Raw genomic sequence first — 16,883 nt, 5'->3', positions numbered from 1 at the left:
TGTGATAGGTCAAATTACGACATTTAAATATTCGTGGGGAATTAGCAGACTTCCCAGTAAGTAAATCACATGTTATCGGAATTGAGATTTATTTAATTAATAACGGAGAAATATATTAAACTTTATACGGGAACAAATTAAAACAATTAAAATGAGTTAAACATAACCAAAATTCATTTTTACAAAAGTACCAAATAAAATTACGCAAAAAAGCCAATTGTGGGATAAAATGACTTGCGTATTGATGACATCAGAAAGCACATGTTGCAAAAATTTAAATAAAAAGCTATAGAAAAATAATAAAAGAAAATAGAAAGACTTTAAATTGATCAATTATAGTGAACGTGATAAATTTCGATAATTATGAGAAAAGAATTAAATTATATTCAATCGTGAAGACGCTGATTTGAATGGGAGAGGGGATGAGCATTGTTTGAGCCGGCACACGGGGTTTTAGCCGGAGAATCTTTCTTCTTTCTCTAGAGCTGAAGCAGGGAGGACGTGTACTTGTGTAGATCCACCTGGTACAGTAGTGATGCAATACGAAATTGTGCAATAGTGCATTAAAGTTATAATCAGGGATGGGATATTGTTTTAGTGAATAAATTAACAAAGCAAAGTGAGTACAATTAGTCATTATCTCATCAAAATAAATTGACATCAAAGTGATTTGCTTTGTTTTTCATTGACTATCCCATCTGCGAAGAAGTGTGGTAAGTAAAGAAAATAAGCTTTAGCTCAAAGAATATTAAATTTCAAAACTTATTAAAATCAAAGTGATTGACGAGAACCCAGTGAACACTTTGTGAACTTTATCCTGATATAAATAATCATATTTATCAGAGCCTTCAATAGAGTGATATTCAGTTTGAACTATCATTCAACCTACTTAAAAAACCTGAGATAAATATAGACCTAGTGCTAGTGATATATAACGTGTAGCCTACTTTCACTAACACAAAGTACACTTCCAACAACACCACAGACATTGAAGTTTGATCATTATTTAAATACCGACTTGGAACAATATGACTCAGCCAACAGGGGACCACAACACACGTTAAAAAGCTGATCGTAAGCAAGTCGCACAGACAACGAGGGGCAACACACTTAAAAAACCGATCGTATGCAATTTTATAGGAGCAAGGGCTTGTGAGGAGTTGTCAAAAAGGATATTAATGTTAAGAGTACTTAGCATGTGTGTATCTCACATGCCCTTATCACTGTATACTATGGTCACATATTCAGCCATATATCTTATGGCATAATGCTGTGGTGTAACCATCACTCTGTTAATAAGATATTAGTTCTTCAGAAAAAGGCGGCTCGATTGATATGTGGGGCCAAGCCTAGAGACCACTATAAGCCTTTATTTGTTAGTTTAAGTATGCTCACTGTAACTTCTCTCTACATACAGTATTAAATTGTTTAATCTATGTTAAAAAGCATGTAAACAGTTTTATGCTTTGTAGTAATATGCATGACTATACCAGGCAAGATAATAACCTATTTATTAAATATAATAAATATTAAAAAAACACTGAAGAGCTTTCAGGTCCAAATTTTACAATGTTCTTCCAGTAGGCACGAGAAAACTATCTGAGAACAGTCAGTGAAAGTCTTTCTGGTTAGCAACTCTATTTATTCTACTGCTGAGTACTTTTTATTAAATTTTAATAACTTACATGTTTAATCTAGCTCTTTTCAATTCTTTTTAATTCTTGTGTGTTTTTATTATTGTTTATTCATTTTTCGTTTAACATGTTGTGTGACTTATTACTTATTTATTCTATATAATTGTAACCATACTTATACAGGGTGTATCAAAAAGAATCATCCCATTTTGGCATGTCTATATTTCGAACAGTAGTAAACATATAGAATTAGTAATTTTTTTGGCTGAAAGGGAAACTCAAAAAGTTTTTTTCATACCTTTTTAAAAAGGTGTTCAATATGTCCACCTTTAGATACATGGCATATGTCTATGCGGTATTCAAATGTATCCCCCACTGCAGCGAGCATGTCCTGAGTTAATGATTCCACTGCTGTTGTAATGCGATTCTTCAGCTCAACCATTGTTGTTGGTAGCGGAGGCACATATACAGAGTCTTTGATGAAACCCCACAAGAAAAAGTCACATACAGTAAGGTCCGGTGACCTTGGAGGCTAGAAATGTAAGGATGCGTAATTTTGTCCAGTGCGGCCGATCCACCGGTCACGAGTTCTTTGATTTAAAAATTCCCAAATGCCAGATGCCAATGTGGCGGTGCCCCGTCCTGTTGGTAAATGAAGTCGTTCGAATCAGTCCCCAATTGGGGGAAAAGATAATTCTCAAGCATATTGAGATATGTTATTCCTGTAACCCTGTTTCTCAGCAAAGAAAAATGGACTGTACACCTTTTCCTGTGAAACCGTGCAAAACGCATTAAATTTTGGAGAGTCTCTCTCATGTTGCACAATTTCAAATGGTTTTTCTGTGCCCCATATTCTAACGTTATGGCGGTTTACCTTTCTATTTAAATTAAATGTTGCCTTGTCGCTAAACACTATGCGCAATACAAAATGTTCATCGTCCATTATCTTATCAAGAACAAAGTTACAAAACTCCACGCGTTGTCGTTCTTATATCACCCTCACGAAGAGCTTGCAGTATCTGAAGTCTGTATCCTTTCATGTATAATCGTCGACGCAACACATGCCAGATGGACATAGGAGGCATGTTGAGCTGTCGAGCAGCGCGGCGAACAGATTTCTGAGGGCTGCGAGTGAAACAATGGCGGACGCGCTCCACGTCTTCATTGGACACTCTGGGACGCCCGGTGACTGGCCTTTACACACAGACTACCTGTTTCTTGAAATTGTGCATACCATTGTCTAATGCTCTGTGATGTAGGAGGATCAACACCATACTTATTAAGAAAGTCATGCTGAACAGTTATTACAGACACACACTGCGAAAAACATAGAACACAAAACGCTTTTTGTGGTGCAGACGCCATTTTCATTAGAAAATGAAGTAGGCGTTCACTCAAGCGCGCTGCTGCTACCTAGCGGGAACGCATGTAAAACTTTAAGGGGGGTCGGGAGGTCAAATGGGTCAAAAATTACTTTTTTGGTGTTTTTATTGAATATTATTCTGCTTCTCATAGCGGTTAATTCAAGACCAATTTCATGAAAATCGGTTAAGTAGTTCTTGAATAAATTTTTTTTTTCTAAAGGCTGTACTTCAAAATTTTTGGTGAGAGCTTCAGCATTAAGGAGACAGTATTTTATATTGTACTATAACTCTTTGTGCAAAATAGAGCTGTATTACTATTACGTTTTTTTGCTATTGGTACAGTTGTTTGTCACCTGTTTTATCTTTCATTACCTTGTTTGTTATTGTTTTCTTCTGTTTATAACCAAGAATAACATTTCAAATGTCACAGTTTATTTTCTGAAGTTCCTGGTGTTTTCTGTGTGTTAGAAGTTTTATTTCAAAGGTATTGCAATGCCTAGATTTTGTAACAAAGTCTTTAAAAAACGTAAGCAAGTGGGGAAGTCTAAAGTGGTGTTTGTAGATAGTGACTGTGTGAGAAGCCTAGAATCTAGGCCTAGTACACAAAGCCCAGAACCTAGGACTAGTGCACCAAGCCCCAATTCCTCCAGAGCCTCAAAAGGAGAGTTTGTCTAGTAAGAAAATTAGTTCTTGTCTTGCAGATTACAATAAGTACTAAGGTAACTGTGGCACTAATGACATTGTAAATTTGCAAATTCTTCAAAACCTGCTTGAACAGAACCAAAGTAAATCGCTCAATAACATGATTTGGGCTCGTATTCCCAAGCGAACTTTTTGTCATACTAATCAACTCTAGAATTAGGGGTATATGATGCTATTGGTGTCTTCAACAAAGGCAATATAGTCAGATGCGAAGTGTTTGCTAAATTAGGGATTGTACCTGGGGTAAACTGTGTGTATGTGCTTCAAGACATGGACATGCTACACATAAAAAAAACGAATAAAGCCGTCGATGAAATAGAAAAAAGTGTCGAAGACAGACTACACTGGCAAAAAAGAGGCTAGAAGACGACTATGAAGCAGAGGAAGCAGACAATCCCTCATATGGTGCAGGAATGCATTTATAAAAGCAAGTTTAGTTGCTAAGCTAATGGATGTTCCAAATAAATGGCTTTTTCTGAAAATGAATTTTTTTTTGGTAAATAAGGAAACATTATCTCCAAAACTATAAAATGATAGATCAATAACTTTTTTTTATCTTGGATGAGGGCATTATTCTACACATTTTAACACATGGTTTTAAAAAAATTTCAATTAGAAAAATTTTTTATTGCGACTAATTTATAAAAATTACTGGTAATTTTTAGAGTATTTTTTTTAAAATTGCCAAAAATCCAAAAAATATTTTTTTTACAAAAACCTTGTGTTAAAATATGTATATTGTTGTGCTTTATCAAGAAAAATAAAAGTTCTAAGTGCTATCATTTATATTTTTTTTTTGTAAATGTTCCTTAAAGTTTGAGAATTTAACATGGGCTTAAATGGAGCTCTCGACTCCCCTTAAAAGATACTCTTTTCAACAGTACATTGTTAGAGCATTTAACTCAACAAACAGAATAGTTATGATTTTATTAAATCGGATGATTCTTTTTGATACACCCTGTAGTTTAATACTTTGAATGCAATTTTCTTTAGTCTAGTTATCATAGCACCTTACAATAGTTTTTATTATCGTATTCTACATTGACGAGATTCATTGTATGTATTGTGTGTGGTCAATAAATAATCTTGAATCTTGAATAGTTCCTTGCTTGGCAAGAGGTCATTCCTTGCAAGAGGGTCTTGATTTGAATACGTAATATACACTAAAACAATGAATACTGGAATAGTTATAACTCACAGAGTAAACGCCTCCCTGAGAACTAGCTGGAGAAACGCAGTTGGAACGAGAGCCCTGGTAGAACGACTCTTCCAGCACCTCCAATTTCGCTTGATCCACCTCACCTGAGGCCACCCCTTCCGTTCCATCTGCCTCGCTGCGACCTGCCACCCACAAGACTCAACATCAAAAACTTAAAAGAATATTACAATATGTATTTCTATGCCAGTTGCATATATTAATCATCATAATTTTCAGTTGCATGGTGATTATTGAAGGAAAAATGCAACAATGAGCCTTTTGCATTATTACAAAACATTCCTTTAAAATCATCCTTTCTTTCCATTTCTTTATCTATTTTTCTTCCAAATTAATTTTTTTTCGTTTTTGCCTTATTTTCTATTTAACTCTTCTAGACGATAGAAAAACTTTAGTAAAGCAAAACCAAATGCAATCTATACCCACAATTTTCTTTATCAACCTTGATGATTCTGGTTTTGCTACACAGACTAAAACATGTAAGTTTATGAACAATCCTGTTAAGTTTCAGAAATACTTTTCCAATTTTATTTATATTTTACCTAATTTGACTACACTCGTAACATACCTTGGCAGCCAACATTGGACTCGGACTGGCTTCCGCTGTCCAAGGACTGGTTTGTTGTAACAATCACTGCCATTGCCACAGCCTGACTGTTACCTCCTGTTACACAATACATTTTCATGTTACACAACTGCATGTCCTCATAACAAACTTTGGCTTTATACTTGTTATATTGATCAGTATATATTTGAAGAATTAATAATGAGGTGCTGAAGAGTAACACATAAGTGTAATAATTGTTTAATGGTTAACTTTGTAAAACTAAAACTGTGCACATCAATTAAGGACTTTTTATGTCATTAGCGATAGATGCGTTACCTTCTCAGGACAGCCCATGATGATTAATGGAAAATATAAGCATAAGTAAAGTTGCAAGTCATTTAAAGAACTTGATGAGCCAAAATCATTATGAGATATTAATTAGATAAAACAATTTTATACCGAAGGTTTATAAACATGAGCAAAGGATGACATGTGCTACAAATAATCTTTTACAAGTAAGGGTATTTTTACACACTTTAGTGGGGAGAGGGGTGGTTCATGATTTAAAAATTTAATTCCTGTAAAACCTGACTCATGATACATTATCTGTAACATTAAATTAATTTTTGTTACATTATCTCTCAGTCCAAAATTAATTTTTGAGTTGGTTCTTTTATAAACTTTTTAAATGAAATGAAACTGCCTATTTAGTATTCTAGTTTAAAAAAACCTTAAATATATATATATATATATATATATATATATATATATATATATATATATATATATATATATTAAATAAGATTGGAGAAAGACCATCTCCTTGCCTGACTCCTGAGTTTATCCCAAAAGGTACACAGTCCCGACCATTAATTCTTACTGAGCCTCTTGACTCTGTGACACTCATTTTAACTAAGCAGAGAGGGATTTAGGGGTGGAAGTTGGAGCTAAACTAAACATCCTGGCTTTTGCAGATGATGTTGTCATATTTGCAGAAAATGTAGATGATTTGAGGTCACTAACTGGACTATTTATGAGTGAGGCAGAGAAAGTGGGGTTGAAGACGAATGATGCAAAAACTAAATATATGCACTTTAGAAGGAATCAAAATCAAAGAGGAGGACCCCTACAAATTGATGGGCATGTTTTCGAACAAGTGGAAAACTTTAAGTACCTTGGGGTCACAATATCAAATAAAAACACAGATGAACCAGAGATACAAAATAGGATCAACTCAGCAAATAGATGTGCATATGCATGCAATAGGATACTTTCAACCAAATCTCTCTCTCACAAAACTAAAACTAGAATATACAAAACAATTATATGTCCAGTGCTTTTGTATGGATCCGAAACATGGAGACTAAATAAGAAGGATGAGAAAAAGCTTCTAGTTTTCGAGAATAGAATTTTACGTAAAATTTATGGGCCATCATATGAAGAAGGGGTATGGAGAAGAAAACATAATAGAGAAATCAGGGAGCTCTACAATAGTACGGATGTAATAGGAGAAATAAAGTGCAGAAGACTCCGTTGGGCAGGCCATGTTTTGAGAAGAGAAGAGAAATGCAAACTGAGGAGGGTAATGTACGGTAACCCAGAAGGAAGACGACCCCGTGGGAGACCGAAAGTGAGATGGTGGAACCAGGTGAAGGCTGATATGGAGAAGGTGGGCGCTTCAGAGGAAGATGCGGAGGACCGTTCAAGATGGAGGAGCTTTGTTGGTGCGGCTAAATATCACCTCCGATATAAATGGCCTTGGGAGTAACCGAGTATATATATATATATATATATATACCATTCTTATTGTTTCATTAAGATGTAAGTGCTATAAAGTGCTTAAATCTAAATTGACACACAATTTGATCTGTGCCCACATTTAAGATTTTCAATCATCTTCTCAGGCCATCCTTATAAGGAGGTAAAGAATCAGGATTCATTTTTATAAGATGAACCATTAAAATGTTATGATGATTTTTTAACCCTCCAACTGATCACCAACGGCACAGACGTTGGTCAACTTTCCGCTATTATTACGCGAAAACCGTTTGTTATAAAGACGTAACTTGCACCAGTCGAATCCTCTATTAATACATATCAATTCATTTTATATAGTTTATATTCGTAATATTACTCTTTGTCAGCTGATATCTAGGTTATTATGTAGACTAATTGTTTATAATTTATTGTTATGTGTGAAATGGGCGATCCTCGTTGTTCAAATGATATATGTCAACTATTGGATGATGAAAATAATAGTTCTGATGATGAAAGTGACCGGCAAATGAATTGTATGATGATATTTCTTTGTCAGATATGACATTTCTTTGTCAGATTTGTTGTCAGGTAATCTAGATGATTATAAATTGGTGGAATGTGAGTTGGGTTGTAAACAAATTTATAATGACAGTGACAACAATACATCATTATCTGATATTCCTCTTGCTCAAAAAATTCATCTAACTCCAATATGGATGAGTACTGCCAAAAAAAGTATTACATACTTTACATTTTTATAAAAAATCTTTTTTGTGTTGTAAATAAGTGTATATATGTTATAATACTTTTGTTCACTACAAAACTGTGTATAATTTGTACATTTACAGTATCTTACTATCTCAAGTCATGTGAAAGTTACGTAGAGTGAAACTTAGAAAATAAAAAATTTTAAATACATATTTTTGAATTAATGTACAAATACAAAAAACATTTCTAAAGTAAGTACATATATTAATTATTTTAAAATTATCTCTGGTTTCTAACAAAAAATTGATATATAAAACTTATATAGAACTTAGCATTAAGCACAAATTTTTTTAAATATCTGTAAAATATGCTGTGCAAAGACAAAAACCAGTGTATCATTCTAGGAGTTTCTTATTATCAGACGGACGATTAATACTTCACAGCATTCCTGTGCAGCAAATATTAAATTATTGCACATAAGAACTTATTTAAAACACATAAACATTATGAATAATTTGTATTAAATTTAGAGTTGGTAGTGAAATATTTGATTTTCAAATACATTATAGAGTGACTGTATTCCAACATAAGTAGCAACATAAGAGAGATGCGAACCTGGCATGGGAGGGCATCTGTCATGGTTATTCTCGTGAGGATCCTCATCCACTTCATCTCCCATTCCTTCATCAGGAGACTCTGATCTCTGGAAACAACACTGTCCACTTATTTGTGTAAATAGCTGCAGTATTTTAAGCAGTACTACAAAAAAAGTATTAAATAGTAGTTAGGAATGAATTAATGAATTTTTATTTATTTCCCGAATACATGTACAATATTGCAATCTTAAAAAATAAACTTTATAAGTGAAAAAAGTTTTGAAAATTACAGAAAGTAGCTTGAAAAAAAACAACACCATAAAAAAGTGGGAATAAGCTTGCATGGGCTATGATGCCTCTATGCAGACTCGAGTTGTTCTTGCTAAAATTAATGAAGGACTGAATACTCAACATTTATAAATTGAAAATATAATGAAAGAAGTAAAAATTGTGTGAATTTAATCTGTAAGTGTTAAAGCCTGAAATATTAGTTTAAAAGTAGTTTACAATAAGGCATATAAGCAACAAGGATAACAGTATCGCAGAAGATTAAAAGAGACCTGTCGTAGTGATAACGTGAGATAAAGAGAAGAAAGTGGCCGAACACAGATCAGACTGTCTGTCCGTAGTTTGTAGACAGCAGTGTTTCTTCATCCTCAATAGACAATAAAAAAACCACTAATTAACTTTTCTTTTAAAAATAAAAATAAAATTGTAGAAATGACATTTAAAACGCAAAAACTTGGTAACTGTTTACTGATATTTATATAAACTACCTGAACTAGGTAGTAAGAGTTGGTGTTTGAAAAAGACTAAGTTAATTGCAAAGGTAGAATTCCTGTAGATCTAGAATAACATGTGTTATGGGTGTATTGAATTCTTTCAAAGAGATCATTTACATTTTTATACATATAAATTAAAAGTAAATGTATAAAAAGTTGTGTTATTGTTAGAATGTTAGTTTCTTGAAATAAAATGGAAGGTAAACATTTTATGGCATTTTAAAAAAACTACGTGAAAATTGATTTCTGAACTGTGAACAGAGGATCAAGATTAGATTTGTAAGCTGCCCCCCAAGAAATGATCCCAAATGCAAAAAAGAGATTGCACATATGCGTAGTAAACCATTTTCATTTCTTGAACAGCAAGAATATCCCTAAGGACCTGACCTGAGAGGGTTAAACAGAACTGTAAACGAGACCGATCACAAAACTCACTAAGACATCAACAACAGTTCGGGACAGAATCAACCATTTAGCACAAGTGGCTTGGCCACACTGATATATTGCGTTACATGCTCTATGCCAGTCCACCGGTAGGCCCACCGCACACTGAGTGTGTTAATACAAAGGAACGTTTAATTCATTAGCTTTAAGCAAATTGGTACAAATAAATAAATTATGATGATGAGAAAAAAATCATTTGAAAACTGAAAGGAACAATTTTTATAAAAGTTCATGTAACAGAATCAATCTTTATTTCTTATTTGTGTGGATAGAAAAATCTATACGCCAAACAATTTGTCCAGGCATGGAATAGAAATGATTGAAAATGTCATCAGAGTCAGCTATTTATTGTATCTTCAACTTTATTTGTTATTATAATTTGATAAACATAACCAATTAAGGATTTTTAACACAAGAAAATAAGGTAAGTTACTATTTAGAATTATCAAAACTTAAAATAGCCAATTAGATACAAAATATTTTGTTACTGTAATATGTTATCTTAAAATAGTAATTTGTACATTACCGAAATGTAACGTCGCAAAGATTACCTGATGATGGGGTAATCCTGATGGATCTTGTGATGCCTCCTCGACGGCCCCTAATGTACTGCTTAATACTACTGGATCTTAAACAAAACAAATGATTTTACTTTTCAATAAATTTCTGTATTAATATACACAATATTATTGCATTATATTCAGAACTCTGTTTTTAAGGAACGATGTACGTAAGATATATAGCTCAGTGCATACTGAAGAAAGTGGAAAGTAGGACAAAGATTAAAAAATTGTTTAAATAAACGATTCAGGTTTTATATAATGACAATGATATAAACGAATGAGCACTTTTTAAAATAATAAAGTTAAAAAACTGTATTTGATACAATATACTAGAATATAAAAATATAATAATATTTAACCGTTTTAGTGCTAAGGGGTCATTGCCATACACAAGAGTGCTAAGCATTTTAGTGCATAAATGCAGAGTTTTAGTAAATTCCTTACTATTTCCTTATTTGAAGTCAAATCTTATTACTTTTTTTTGTCTTGAATATAAATAACCAATAAACAGAAATAAATACAAAAAATACATTCATAGATATTTGGATTGTAATAAAAAAAATTTTCCTTATAATGTAATTTTTTTTTTATAATTTATTTTTTCACTTTGGCATACAATTTTAGTATGCAAACAATTTTATATTATTTTTCTGAGGCTACCATCGGAAAGAGCAACTAAAACTAAACAAATTCCATATATTTGATTTTATTTTTACACCAAAAATAAGAAGTGTGGATGAAAAATATAATGTATTGTCCACGCCAAATGTTGACCTACATAAGGCCTAATGTTTGAAACGCTCAAGAGAAAAAGTAATACACTTACTGTTATTAGCATAATGCTTTACTAACTTTATTATTATTTATAAAAGAAGAAATTCAAGCACAGTTAACACTTTTTTTTACCTAAATAATTGTTTCATTCAGTAATAAAACTATAAAAAAAAGGTGAAGTAACTCATCATAACCTGCAATGTTCTTATTAGATATAGTTTGTAACTTAATAAAATATAATACACACGGAAAACACAAATAAAAAATGAAGTAATGCAATGATTTGGAATACTAATGAAGTAGTATTTCACAATTATAACACAATTTAATGGATAAAATAAGATAAAACAGAGTAAACAAAGTACAGCGTCAGTGCGCTCGCAACATAAACATCCAAACTGACCTTTTTATTTCACTTTAATGACGTAAAAACAGCTGGTCGTCGGCAATTAAATATACAAATATCGTTACCCTATGGCTTTTGGATGAACTGTCATCGTTTGCAGCCAGTAACTTGCATAAACTGAACCAATACATATAAAAATACGCTGCGTCTCTGACGTAGACGCTAGCACTTTTAGACATAAATGCAGTGTCTACGACATAGACGCTATAGCACTAAAAGGGTTAAGAAACTGGAGAATATATTAAATTATTCTAATCAGAATACTTGTACTAAAGCTACGAGGATAATTTTTTTCAACCTCCGATCTCACACCACGACAGCCAGACATGTGGCAGGTCCGTGGTGTGCGCAGTATTCAATTGTGCATCTTCCCCACTTCAACATTTGTCACTGTCGAGTTCAAGTAATCAGTTTGCGCTGAGCTGCAGTAAACATCACTGCCTCTACTGATTCTCCCGCCAAGTGTAAACTGAGGAGTGTTATTCATTTCCTGCAAGCAGAAGGGAATAGTGCAGCAGAAATCCATTGGAGAATGAGCTGTGTTTAAAGAGAAAACATTGAGTGATGGTTTTGTGCGTGAATCGCATCAAAAGTTTAAAGAGAGCTGAATGTCAAATTTAACGATCAATTCGAAAAATGTCGCAGCTGAGGCCATTAGGCGATTTTTGTAGGTGTCAATGAAACTAATTTGGCTTTCTACACCACTCACTTATAACACCATTATTCATTATGTTTTCTCTATAAAGACGGCACATTCTCCGACAAACTTCTGCGGCACTATTCCTTTCTGCTTGCAGGAAACAAATAAAAATCCTTAATTCACATTTGGCGGGAGAATCAATTGATGCGGCCATGTTTATGCGACTGCAGCTCAGTGCAAACTAGCTACTTGAACTCGGCAGTGACAAATGTTGTAGTGAGGAATATGTGCGATCAACTATTGGCCACACTACAAACCAATGCAAGATTTGCACTTTCCAATGAAACTAAAACATTTTACTTACAAAAAAAAAAAAAAAAAAAAAAAAAAAAACACCATTTAAAAAGCTATGACAATAAACAAAGTCTGTACCAGATGAACTGTTTTCGATATCTGATGAGGAATACTTTTCTAACGAGTTTGGAGGACATTTTGGCACATCTTTGACAACTGGATATTTTAGAGTTTTTGACTGGTTATCATCATTATTCTCAGCTGCATCTTCAATGTTACTGTCATCAACGATTAGCCCCTCATTATGGTCATCATCCTCATCTTCATCATCATCTTCGTCATCTTCATCGTCTGAGTTTAAGCTGACAAACACCTGGAATGGAAATTTTCAGCTATATTATTATGAAAAAGTAGAAATAGAAAACTAATTGAAGTAAATTGCTGTTCTTTCTCATAGGGAAACCTTCACAACTTAAATGAATCATTTTATGGCACCAAAGTTTTCAGTTTAATTATTATAAAAGACTAAAATTAACTTTTGTGTTAATGTGTCCCATGTTTGGATATTGTATGCCAAATATTGACACTACCAAAGGATGTACTCTTTATTAAAATTGGAATTTTATTGTTTTTACACATTTATATAGTACGTAATTAACAAAGTCAATGTAACAATAATATACAAACTAAAAATATCCATGTCATAGCTTATACTACATTAAAAAATTGTATTTAAAATTTAAAACAATCTACAAGTACTTAACTGATTAAAACACATTAAATAAAAATATGAAGTCCAATATTAACATATATAAATAAAAGACTAAAATTATAAGTTTAAATTGCAGGCCATAAACTACTGAATGGTCTTGTCAAACATCATGGACAACTATCAGGCTTACAAATCATTCATACATATAGGTGACATAAATATTGACATACTAAACATAAACACCCAAGAGAACTTGATGTTTGATGATGAACTCGCGACACACAATTATGAGAAAACTCCCTCTCTTATTGATTTGTCACATCTGACACATCGACTTCCGCTCAGTATGCGGAATACTGATAATCCAGTAATGTCTGGATTATCAGACCACAGAGCTCAATTATGTAGGCTTAGCTATCAAAAAGTCAACGACATGACTCAAACTCTCCAATAACAAATGAGCAGAAAAGTCTTGACAGCCAAACATTTCAACATGTACTATGCTCAGATAGCAGAAATTACTCTGCAAAAGTCTCACCAACCGCAGAGCGACAAGAGACTAGTGGAAAAACATGACTCTACTACAACTATTCTCACACAACCATTCCAACTACCTCCCACAACTCACAAAGAGGTCAAATTTGTAATGTGAAGCCTAAAAAATAAATCATCTAGTGGCAAGGATGAATACTAATCTGAAATTGTAAACCTCTGTCCTGAAGAATTAATCTCACCCCTCACTACAATTATAAATAATATATCATTTGCTCATGGTTATTTGCTCTCTGGACTAACAATTTCTAAAATATACCCCAAACACAAAAAGGAACCACCATCAGAACCTAAAAATTACCAACCAATATCACTGATCTCAACATTTTCCAAAATGATTGAGAAATTAGTTTTAACAAGACTAATTGACAAACTTAGGCAACATAACTTAATTTGAACATGTATTTTTACATGAGACTTACATCATTGCTAAGGTCCAGTCCCCCAGTGGTCGGTGTCTGTGGAGGAACATCTCCGCCGCTGGTGCTCTCCGACGACAGCTTGGCCAAGTTAGCTGCCATCATTTCCTTGTCCCGCTGCCTCACGATTGCCTCCACAGCCAGCCACTCTGACATGGTGGTCTCATAGTTCTGTCTGCAGCTCTTGTCCAGTTCCTCCCTCTCCTCCGCAGTGCTCCCGAACTGATAGTGTCCCAGCAGGTAAGGCCAAACCTACAAGCAAACACTGATATCAAACACTACCACAGCCATGGTTAGCAATATAGAAAAGTTAAATTATAATAAACACATAGAAAAGATTGAGCAGAAGATGGGATCGAGTATACTGCTTTTAAAAGAAAACAATTGTTTTCAAGATTTAAAAACTGTAAAGTTAATTTACTTTACATTATTATTTTCATGTTTCATAGTGATTTGCAGTACTAGAGAATTAGAATCGTGATGAAGCTCCCAATCCTCACAGAAATACTTCTTAAAGTTAAGAATTTTAAAGAACCACATCTTTCATATTGTACCGTAGTTATAATCATTCTGCTGAATCGCGGTAGGAAGTAGGCTCTTTGTTAACTAGACGCAGTACGTGGACATTATTTTGTTGGTTTGATCTCTCCAGCTGTTAGAGATGTCAACGGTGATAGGTTCCCGAGCCGGTCGCGGTTGGTTTGAGGAGAGAGGGGTAGTCTTCAAGTCGAGTGCAGAGCGTCCACACGTGCAGTTCAGAAGCCATAGTACTTCCTCTATTCCTATACATTTGGGATATAGAGTTAATTTTTACCCGGTGTGTTTTAAGTCAAGTTTTAAATTTATTTTTTTCCTTTAGTGCGTAATAATATTTCAGCCTCCATAGTCTTCAAAGTAGTAAGTCCCGTACCAGCGTTTAGTTTAACATCTTTTGTTTTATACTGTTGTGTTAAATTTTCTAAATTTTGCCATATAACAGAGTCTGATAATTAATTCAACTTTTGAATTATTGTAAATTAGATTTTGATCCTGAAGTTTACATCAAGCATTGTGTAATTTTGATTTTGAATATTTTGAGAAGAGAACTTTTTATTTTATTTTGTTAATTTAAACCTTTTTGGTGAAGTATACCTTTTTAGTTTCATTTTTAATTTTGATCAGACTCTAAATTAGATTTGACCGATTGAGAGAAATTTTGAAGAAAAGCAAATCAAGATTTTGTAAAACTTTGTTAAATTTTTAAGTGAAATTTAAAATTTGGAATAAATTAAGTATTTCCGAAAAGTTGTTCTGATTTATAGAAAATTAGCTCCAGACTTTATAAATAATATGTACTATAATAACGGTACAATATAATCAAATTGTAAAATATTGTAATGAAGAAACATTATTCTCTTTTACTGATAATCATTTCTAAATTAATTATCAATATAGTACAAGAAATCGAAAAATATCTGACTGAAATGCACAATTAGAAACTGTTTCCCAAAACCTACTTATATGAGGAACTAAACTAACTTTTGTACTTTTATAATTACCTGATTCTATTCCAACAGGTATAAAATTACAACAAGGAAAACTAGAAATATTTTTGACAAACGTTATATTATTCACTGGAGGAAACATACATAAAATAATATATTGTTAATCATTTCACTGCCTTTACACCGATTTATACAGATTTACAGTTTATTCCGAGCACCGCCACAGGCCAATCAAATAGTGCATCAGATTTGAATCAAAGTCCGCCATGGACCAATGAGCTCGGCTCAGGCATTCAGACTGAAAAATGCCACAGACTGATTAGATCGGCTTTGTGTAATTTTTATACCACACGGTTTGTTTTTAACTGACAAACGTAAAATTTATACCAAAATATGGGTAAACAACCATTTTAAATAGTTTCTTTGTATAAAATTAGAAAATTAGTATACATAAGTGATAGACCAATGAAAAATATCAAGTAAGCTTCATCAGTTGATGTGTATGTCAGCTGATTAACATTTTTTGTAAATACTCGTATTTATAAATAGAATTCAAAACGGTTTTTTACTATATTTATTTTATTTCTTTGGAATTTAATAGTAAATTTGTTTAATTATGAACAGCAACATACACAGTGTAAGAACCCAAATAGGGTTATTGTGACAGAACAGTAAGAAATGATCTATCTATTCTTTGCAAAGAATAATTTTTATAAAAATATACATTTTGTTCTTTTTTACTTGTTTCTTTATTTATCAATATTTAATCATAAAATTGTTGCTGTATTCTCATTACGTTAAGAAAAATAACAATTAACACATAAAACATAATTACATATACACTTTACTAAGTTTTAAAAAGATATATTTGGAAGAAATTAAAATTTTGTTTTCTTTACACAAATAAAATTAGAAGGCAAGTATAGCCTTTTAAAACTTTAAAAACATTAAAAAAAATTACAGACGAACAAAAGAAAACAAAAAAGATAGCTATAGCTATTGTATAAGCGGATTTATTATCGTTTCAACAGTTATCAGAAAATTAGTGAATTTCATTGTAGCGTTGTTTAGTGTGCCAGATGGCGTCTGGCTGGCATAGTTCAGACGTCAGCGGCCTTAAGTGCTTGACAGTCATTGCACGTCAAGTTGCATATGTTTATGGCAGTAAAAGGGCAAAGTTATATTTCTTAGAAACACCTCATCTATAACTTTGGCATATTCTTTTGTTTTAATGAGACTCAGTTTGTGGGAATTTGTATTTTAGTTGTTTCCTTCTTTTATATATATA

At 32.8% G+C, this 16,883-nt stretch overlaps 1 protein-coding gene across 3 annotated transcripts in view; it reads right to left on the bottom strand.

Annotated features, from left to right (window-relative positions):
• LOC124368843 (small G protein signaling modulator 2-like) overlaps positions 1-16,883 on the bottom strand; it is a 94,616-nt gene that overhangs the window by 15,632 nt on the left and 62,101 nt on the right. For all 3 annotated transcript variants that reach the window (XM_046826275.1, XM_046826276.1, XM_046826277.1), the window contains 6 exons: positions 14,115-14,363; positions 12,567-12,801; positions 10,303-10,379; positions 8,545-8,632; positions 5,485-5,580; positions 4,899-5,041 (listed from right to left, as the gene is read on the bottom strand). In XM_046826275.1, the coding sequence (XP_046682231.1) occupies positions 4,899-5,041; positions 5,485-5,580; positions 8,545-8,632; positions 10,303-10,379; positions 12,567-12,801; positions 14,115-14,363 (888 nt within the window). The remainder of the gene's footprint in view (positions 1-4,898; positions 5,042-5,484; positions 5,581-8,544; positions 8,633-10,302; positions 10,380-12,566; positions 12,802-14,114; positions 14,364-16,883) is intronic.

This window comes from Homalodisca vitripennis, chromosome X (assembly GCF_021130785.1).
Source record: "Homalodisca vitripennis isolate AUS2020 chromosome X, UT_GWSS_2.1, whole genome shotgun sequence".
NCBI lineage: Eukaryota > Metazoa > Arthropoda > Insecta > Hemiptera > Cicadellidae > Homalodisca > Homalodisca vitripennis.
Note: the sequence above shows the minus strand (reverse complement) of the source record. Positions and strands in the feature narration are given on the sequence as shown.